A 9,642-nucleotide genomic window follows, 5' to 3' on the forward strand; every position below is an offset into this window, starting at 1 on the left:
TAAATTTTTTTTTCACAATATATATTTACTTTTTATTATTAACTTTTGTTTTTAGTTTCAATTTCAATCCCTTTTAAATTTTAATAATAAATAAATTATTTTCAAAATTTTGCTAAAGAATTTTGTTGTTTACAAATTTCTCGTAGTTTAAAATTCGAGATAGTAAATAATAAAATTAAAAGATTTCTTATTCACTTGCCAATAGAGAAAGGGTCCAAAATGTTCACCTATTATTATTCAAAAATGTGTTGAATAAATCACGTGTTAATGTCATAACTGGTCCTCGATATAATCGAGGCGAAAGGAACCGAACACACACACATACATTACATTGAAAAGGTTTGATTTGGATAATGTGGCCTTGAAACCGCGGAATTTGTAAAACAGGAGATTTTCAAAATCAGCTCCATTACATTCCTCTGGCCGAAGAGTCTAAATGGCCGTGCGGTTTAAAGCGCTAGTTTTAGAACGTAGGATTATTTAGACTTAGGTTGCGGGTTCGAAACCAGGCAGCGGTGAGATTATTTTTTTTTGTTAATAAAGGGTACTTGATTTTTTTCTTTTAACCAAGCGACTGTTTTCGAAACAAAAATAAAAACAATTTTGTTAGACAAGGATATAAAAACAAATTTTGTTAGACAAGGATGAGACTATCTTCTCACCTTCTCTTGCGAGATGTTATCGCAAATTTTTTGAAGAGAACCACTCTTTTTTTTGCATGGAAATTTTGTCGAGTCAACTGCTCATCATTAAACTTGAGATGTATTAAATTCTGTTTGGATTTTTATTTGCCTAAAGTTTGGGAGACGGTCCGCTATGTGGTTTCATCTATTTAAAAGGAAAAAGTCAGGTATTTTTTGAATCAAATAATGTAACACAAGGTAATATTTTCTTTTTAATACAAAATAGTAATTATAATATAATTTAATAATTATACAATTATATGTAGATGATGTTTTTTTTTAATTTAGGGTCGTTTTTGTTGCTTTGGGCAAATCAATATTAATTTAAAAAAAAAAAAAAGGGTTTTCTAAGTTGCCTGTGTTTTGAACTTGACTTGATAAATTTATTGTTTCCATTGTTTTAATGTATTATGAAGAATCTTTCATGATCCTTCCAAACATGGACACTATGCTCCTCATGGCAGTATTTTTTGAGTGTCAGTTAATCCATTTTGAATTATTTAACGGTTTATTCACAGTAATTTAATATTTTGTATATTTTTATATTTTTCCAAAGTATACACTGTTCTGTGGTACAAACCTTTTAGGTTAATTAATTTTTGATACCTCTAAACATAAAAAGTATCACTAACTGTGGTGACATTTTGTTTGAATGTATTATTTTCTACATTTTATTTATTTTTCTTGAAAACAGTGGAAGTACGGTTTATCACTTCAATTTTCAAAATACTACGCATATTTTTCAATTGATTTGACATTTGATGTTCATAGAGGTATTTAAAAAAAAATAATAGACTTATATATATTTATTGGCAGAATTATGCTTAAAGTATTGTACGAGAGTTTATTTTCAAAATGATAATAAATTTTCTATTGTGATAAAGATAGATTTTTTTTTGTATGTAGTGATAATAAACTATTTGTAATAATAGTATTTATATTTGTAATAGTATTTTTGATGTAATAATAGTAAGACTGTTTAATTCAGATTTTTGAAGTTATTAAATAAGACTGAACTTTTTATGATATTTTTTTTTTGATCATTCCCTGATTGACAGGATTTCAGGAACGCATAGACAGCCTAAAACGATCTACTTAATTCAAGGGCCCAGCATCTCTCCATATTTTTGAGTTTTAAAATATATTTTCACATTCTAATAAAATCCTTTTATGTAATATAATTTTATATTATATTTTGAAATTTTATTTTCATAAAATATAATTTTCACAGATTTTCAAATTTATTAAATAATATTATTTTTTATCATATTGTTAATTTTATTTTCACATGGTAGCAAGTAAAAAGGCTTCATGTAATTTCCTTTCATTAAAGTTATCTTGTCAATTGGGAATTAAATCAAACTCTATTATATCTTTTATTTATTAATAATATTTATTTACAGATTTAATATATATATTTTTTTACATATTTGGTCAAATATTTCTATCTGTCTTTACATTTTATTAAAACACCATGCCAACGACAAGAAGAGGTGCTGATACTGCTGGCACTCCGCAACCTTTACCAGGTGGTCAAGGTGGTAATCAACCAGGTCCTTCACCAACACGGGATGACTTGTTCACAACACCAAGTGCTGCGTCAGCAATCAACATAGCAGCAATTTCGACTCAAGTGGCGGCTACATCGCACATACTGAATACTTCGGCAAACCAAATGACAGTGATGCAAGACCAAATTCTTCAACAAAATTCACAGATAAGTCTATTAACTCAAACTTTATCCAATTTAACGATCAGTTTATCAAACAATGCTTTACCTTTAAGACCAGACCAAGCTAGTCATCAAACTAATTTTTTTGCTAAGCCGAGTATTGACTCGTTCATTAATAAAGTTACTATTCTAGATATATCGATTCCAGAAAAAGTTGTGGAATTCATAGTAGATACACAACATTTAATCGACATTAATTTTTTACCGTTAGAAATGCTCTTAAAATCATTAATAAATAGATGTGCGTTAAATGCACAAGCTTTCTGGGCATCTTGCATAGCTCGTTCATTAGACTGGGAAGCAATTAAAAACAACTTACTCGAAATTTATATCCCACCTTTGACGAGGCAACTATTGGTTGATAAACTGGTACGGCGAACTCAACCTGATACAGAAAAGTTCTCCACTTTTGCTGCATCCATTATAAAATTCAGTAAAATACTACTAAAAGAATTATCTGAAGCACAGATAATTGAAATTATTTTTGCTCATGCCAATACGGCTATCTTGACAATTATGGGTTTAAATCAAATACCCGAAACTTATAATGATTTGTCAAGGCTGATCACAAAAATGGAAGAAATTCAATCTAGAATGTTGCCACCAATTCAAATTGCAAATGCTTCAACTCAACAAAAAACTAATTCTACAAACAAATACTTTTGTACATATTGCAAAGGCACTAATCACGATTTTAGGCATTGTTTTAAACGGATCAACAAAGATAATGGATCACCAAATATTTCAAAACCAAAAAACTAATAATAGACCCTAAATTTTATTTATTTAATTTAAATTTAAATTCATCTTCTTTACCTTTACAAACTATTTTTATTCTAGGTTATCCCATTTTAACACTGTTTGATTCAGGGGCTTCTATTAACGCGATTAAAACCGCAACCCTAAAAAAATTACAACTTATTGATAAAAATATAATCACTAAATCAACTAATAAAACAATTTCATTACCTGGTAATAATTTTTTAAAATGTTCCTATTTGGTCAATCTACACTTTAAAATTGACAAATTCTCTTGGAACCAAAACTTTTACATTATCGACAGTCTCCCCTTTGACGCGATTTTGGGTGTTACATCGCTAAAACATTGTAATATTATTCTCGATTTTTTCAAATCAGTTATTAAATTTTATTTTGAACCTAATATCGAAATTCCCTTTGCTGGTTTTAACAGTAATAATCGAATTATTAACACGATTTGTGAAGCCAAAATTAATATGAGTGCCAAACAAACTAAAATGTTAGATTCTTTAATAAAAAAATATAAATGTATTTTTTCAGAAATCCCTGGCCTTGCTAAGGATTATGAATATAAAATTAAGTTGAAAGATAACATTCCGGTTTGTAAAGCACCATATTATTTAGCACCTGATAAAGCTAAACTTTTGGATCAACATATACAGCAGCTAGTGAAACAAGGAATTCTTTCTGTTTCAAATTCAAATTATAGCTCACCTGTATTTTTTGTTAAAAAAAAAGATGACTCTTATCGTTTAGTCGCAGATTACAGATTCCTTAACAAACATATCGAATTTGATCCAATGAGTTCAGCTAATATTAACCATATCTTTGCCAGTTTAGGTAATTCGAAGGTTTTCACGCTTTTGGACATGAAAAGCGCGTTTCACCAAATTAAATTGTCAGAGGACACGAAACATGTTACTGCAATCGTCACGCAATACGGTACTTGGCATTATAATCGCTGCCCTTTCGGTTTATCTGTCTCAAGCCAGGCCTTATCAAGATTTTTGAACTCTAGTTTAGCCGAATTTCGGCATAATTTTCTTTTAATATATTATGATGACTTGATTGTTCATTCTTCGGACGTCGAATCTCATCTAAATCATTTAAATTTGTTATTCACTAAAATTAAAACACTCGGTATCACAATTAATTTAGACAAAGCTCGTTTCTGCATGTCTAGAGTACGTTTACTAGGTAGCGTTATATCCGCTGAAGGTCGTTTTATTGACCCTTTAAAAGTTCAGGCTATTAATGAAATGCCTATACCTAAAAACGTTAAAGAAGTTATGAGGCTCGTAGGAGCGGCTGCGTTTTATGCCAGATATATTCCTATGTTCAGTCAGATTGTAGCACCACTGAATGATTTAAAGAAAAAGAACATCAAATTCAAAATTACGAATGTGCATCTGGAAGCTATTTCAACACTAAAAAAAGCTCTAACTAATGCTCCAGTTTTAAAACATCCGGATTTTGAAAGAACTTTTGTGTTACAAACTGACGGTTCATCGACTGGACTGGGGGCAGTTTTACTTCAGAAATATGAGGATGGTTTACATCCCATTATGTACTGCTCTAGAAAATTGAATTCTGCAGAATTAAGGTATAATAGTCACGAGTTGGAAATGTTAGCAGTTATAACCGCTTTAGATAAATTTAAAGATTTTTTAACAGATCGCCACTTCATTCTCCAAACTGATTGTCGTTCTCTTCTTTGGATATTTAATACACCAAATAAATTCAATAAGCTGTCCAGGTGGATTCTTAAAATATCCCGATATGATTTCACTCCGGAACATATCAAAGGAGAGCATAATAAAATGGCGGATTTCCTCTCTAGACTATACGAATCAAATGATACAATAGTGAATAGCGAGAATAAATTAGAGCAAGAATCAAATGATAAATTTGTTAAAATTAAAGAATTGCATAGCGCGGACCCAGGTTATGCAATTCTAATTAAAAAGATAACCTCTTCTCTGGATTCATCTGATTTAGATTTGCTTAGTGAACAAATTCGGAATGATGTTCAATTGGACTCTTTGAACGTTATAAACAATACGAATTTTGATTTTCTATCCATCAAACAAGAACAACGAAATTCACCTGAATGTGAAATCATTTATCGCAACCTTAAGGCTAAGATGAATGTCCCTAATTTTTGCATCAAGGATGGATTAGTTTTCAAACTTGTGGGTAGGAATCACCTAAAACGAATTTTATTACCCGAGTCATTATTGAATTATGTGTTGAGATATTTTCACGACTCTAAATATGCAGCGCATTGTTCGGTTATTAAAACGTTCCGTGAAATTAGTAAAATCTTTTATTATAAAAACTTGTATGCAAAGGTTAGGGATTATGTCAGAACCTGTAAAGTCTGTCAGGCGATTAGACCTTATACACGTAATGATAAGGTCCAATTGAGCAGTTCCATTCCCGAATTTACCTTTCATACTCTTTACGTTGACTTTATCGGTCCTATTATTAAATCTCCCGAAAATTACAAATATATTTTTTCTGTTGTAGATGGGTACAGTAAATACGCTTTTGCATATCCGTGCAAGAAACAGACGACGGATACGGCTATTTCGATGATGCAGAAGATATTTCTACAAAATGGATACGCAACGGTGGTGGTATCTGACAACGGTCCTGCGTTTTCGTCTGTGAAATGGAAGACCTTCCTATTCAACAATGGAATCAGAGCGTCCTATTGTTCGAGTTATACGCCATCATCCAACAAAAGCGAATGTCTTAATAAGCAAATTAAGTACAACCTGGGGTGCATTCTTAAAGAGTATTCGATTCAACACAAAAATTGGTCGAAATTTCTCAACTTTGTAATATTTAACTACAACAATTCATTTAAGAATACTATAAACACTACACCAGCAGAAGTTTATTTCGGAAGAAAATTAATAACGCCATTTATTATCATCAACGAGCTAACAAATTTAGTCACAAGCTCTGTTAAACCGTCGCAACAGCAAATTAACGATGCATTAAAACTCGCCCATCAACAACGTCTTAACAGAACTTTGAACAGACCATCAGTTTCAAAGTACAGAATTGGACAATTGGTGATGGTTAAAAATTTGGCGCCGAACATCAACAAAAATAAATCAGCCAAATTTACAGCGAAATACAACGGACCGTATAAGATACAGAAATTCACATCTCCAACATCGGTTAGATTAAAACCCACTAACAGCAATAAGTCAACTTTTGGAATGTCAATCTACAATCTTCGGCCATATTATAAATGAGGTCATCATCGAAGTGGTTGTATTCGTTGACGGGTAATTTCTCATATTTCTAGTTTTCTAACTGCCTTATTTCACTAAGCTAATTTAATTTCTATTTAGTTTCATTAATAATTAGCATCTCGCTAATTTTTTTTTTGCCCCCTGGGGTGAGATTATTTTTTTTTGTTAATAAAGGGTACTTGATTTTTTTCTTTTAACCAAGCGACTGTTTTCGAAACAAAAATAAAAACAATTTTGTTAGACAAGGATATAAAAACAAATTTTGTTAGACAAGGATGAGACTATCTTCTCACCTTCTCTTGCGAGATGTTATCGCAAATTTTTTGAAGAGAACCACTCTTTTTTTTGCATGGAAATTTTGTCGAGTCAACTGCTCATCATTAAACTTGAGATGTATTAAATTCTGTTTGGATTTTTATTTGCCTAAAGTTTGGGAGACGGTCCGCTATGTGGTTTCATCTATTTAAAAGGAAAAAGTCAGGTATTTTTTGAATCAAATAATGTAACACAAGGTAATATTTTCTTTTTAATACAAAATAGTAATTATAATATAATTTAATAATTATACAATTATATGTAGATGATGTTTTTTTTTAATTTAGGGTCGTTTTTGTTGCTTTGGGCAAATCAATATTAATTTAAAAAAAAAAAAAAGGGTTTTCTAAGTTGCCTGTGTTTTGAACTTGACTTGATAAATTTATTGTTTCCATTGTTTTAATGTATTATGAAGAATCTTTCATGATCCTTCCAAACATGGACACTATGCTCCTCATGGCAGTATTTTTTGAGTGTCAGTTAATCCATTTTGAATTATTTAACGGTTTATTCACAGTAATTTAATATTTTGTATATTTTTATATTTTTCCAAAGTATACACTGTTCTGTGGTACAAACCTTTTAGGTTAATTAATTTTTGATACCTCTAAACATAAAAAGTATCACTAACTGTGGTGACATTTTGTTTGAATGTATTATTTTCTACATTTTATTTATTTTTCTTGAAAACAGTGGAAGTACGGTTTATCACTTCAATTTTCAAAATACTACGCATATTTTTCAATTGATTTGACATTTGATGTTCATAGAGGTATTTAAAAAAAAATAATAGACTTATATATATTTATTGGCAGAATTATGCTTAAAGTATTGTACGAGAGTTTATTTTCAAAATGATAATAAATTTTCTATTGTGATAAAGATAGATTTTTTTTTGTATGTAGTGATAATAAACTATTTGTAATAATAGTATTTATATTTGTAATAGTATTTTTGATGTAATAATAGTAAGACTGTTTAATTCAGATTTTTGAAGTTATTAAATAAGACTGAACTTTTTATGATATTTTTTTTTTGATCATTCCCTGATTGACAGGATTTCAGGAACGCATAGACAGCCTAAAACGATCTACTTAATTCAAGGGCCCAGCATCTCTCCATATTTTTGAGTTTTAAAATATATTTTCACATTCTAATAAAATCCTTTTATGTAATATAATTTTATATTATATTTTGAAATTTTATTTTCATAAAATATAATTTTCACAGATTTTCAAATTTATTAAATAATATTATTTTTTATCATATTTTTAATTTTATTTTCAGCGGCAGTGTGAACAATTTATAATTAATGGGAGTGCAGATTTGATCACATTGTCGTTGCTTGGATAAGAACGAAGTAACCGACTCCACCCACATCAAAAATGTAATTGTATATGTTTGTAATTGATTAAATAAAGATTAACAAATAATGATGTGGGTGGCCTCTGTGATTAGGCATGCGTCACAAAAACGGAGGTTAAACCCCATTATTATTATTACATTCCTCTGGGAAGTTAAAAATACGACCGTTTTGCACCAAAAAAAGGTATGCGAGATCACAGTTTTAAATCATATTTAAACAGCAGAAAATTCAGTTTGAAATTAAAATTTTTTTCTTGAAATTAAAAACAAAATTCCAGTTAAAATGCAAAGAATATAGCAAAATTAATAATTAGAACAAAGTATGTATATAAGTAAGTATTAAAAAGGGCCCCCGTGATGATTTCATTTTCGCACATGTGTGTATCATTGTTTTGGCGATAATAATATTTACATTTTATAAAAGAGATTAACTTTTTGTAAAATGTTAATTTGGAATTTATTTTTTAATTTCCATTGCTTTATATAATGAAATGATTGTTTCTATTTAATACAATAAAATATAATATCCCATTGTTGTTATTAGTGCATCATAATAAATGCTGTCAAATTTTTCTTTACGTATATAAATAAAAATTCGATAACTCAATACGAAAAACGAATCGTCATAAATCGATTCATTCATCATTTTTACAATTTTTGACACATTTAGTTTTATTTACACTGACAAGGCTTATATCAAACCATAGGCGCCTCCAAGGGGGCAGTTAGTAGCAGCTACCCACCTCTAGAGATTTCTGAAAATGATTGGCAATCGCAGTTGATACCAAATCGACAATTGGTCGAAAAATTTTCTTGCGTCGATATGCTCCACATTATTAACAATATGAAATAAAGCACATTTGCAAAAAAAGTGTTTAAAATAATTTTCCAAACATTTTGTAATAATTTAATTTGTTATTGAAATTGGACACCATTATATAGGCCATTAATATCACAAATTTTATTATTTTATATACTGAGAATAAGTAAATGCATTTCTTTGAATCAAAAAATTACCAAATCGTGTAATATATATTAATTTCATGGGAATATTTTAAAAGTGCATAAAAAAGGTACAAGCTTTCTACAAACAGGATTCGAACACAATATTGTCACAAGTGCTGTCTGTAAAAGTAGAAGGTATACAGTGTACAGACCGTGAAAAGGAAAACCTATACACTATAAGTCTCAAGTGTAAAATTTGTTCAATTTTCAATAAACATAGTGTACACTTTAACTTGTCAGATCAGAGTAGACGCCGTATACGGTCGTATAATTTCCATCGCTGAATGTTTTTCCTATAATCTTCATTTTTTTAATAAATTATGTAGGCTGAAGATATATTTCTATTAATTTATCTCAAATTTCGACTAGACATTTGTGATTTATTACCAAACAATTTTATTTTTAAAAACATTTAAATTTCATGTGATTTATGTGATTTTATTTTATGATATTTATAATTTACTGGATTCTGTAAAAATACCAAATTCGTAACTTTAGTATTTAGAAGGAAACC

General features: G+C 29.5%; 1 protein-coding gene across 1 annotated transcript; it reads left to right on the plus strand.

The window, feature by feature from the left end:
- Window positions 1–2,110: 2,110 nt before the first annotated feature.
- On the plus strand, window positions 2,111–6,579 carry LOC123296565 (uncharacterized protein K02A2.6-like). Its single transcript, XM_044878090.1, has 2 exons — window positions 2,111–2,404; window positions 5,704–6,579. The coding sequence occupies exons 1-2, from the start codon at window positions 2,158–2,160 to the stop codon at window positions 6,441–6,443; spliced, it is 987 nt and encodes a 328-aa protein (XP_044734025.1). The 5' UTR covers window positions 2,111–2,157; the 3' UTR covers window positions 6,444–6,579.
- Window positions 6,580–9,642: the final 3,063 nt, after the last annotated feature.

The sequence above is a fragment of the Chrysoperla carnea genome, chromosome 3 (assembly GCF_905475395.1).
Source record: "Chrysoperla carnea chromosome 3, inChrCarn1.1, whole genome shotgun sequence".
NCBI lineage: Eukaryota > Metazoa > Arthropoda > Insecta > Neuroptera > Chrysopidae > Chrysoperla > Chrysoperla carnea.

What these genes read in the sequence shown, in the direction of transcription:
- LOC123296565 (XM_044878090.1), top strand. Translation starts at nt 2,158, where the DNA reads ATGCCAACGACAAGAAGAGGTGCTGATACTGCTGGCACTCCGCAACCT. An exon ending in TCAACAAAATTCACAGATAA is followed by an intron (nt 2,405 to 5,703) that starts GTCTATTAACTC and finishes TTTCTGTTGTAG; the next exon opens with ATGGGTACAGTAAATACGCT.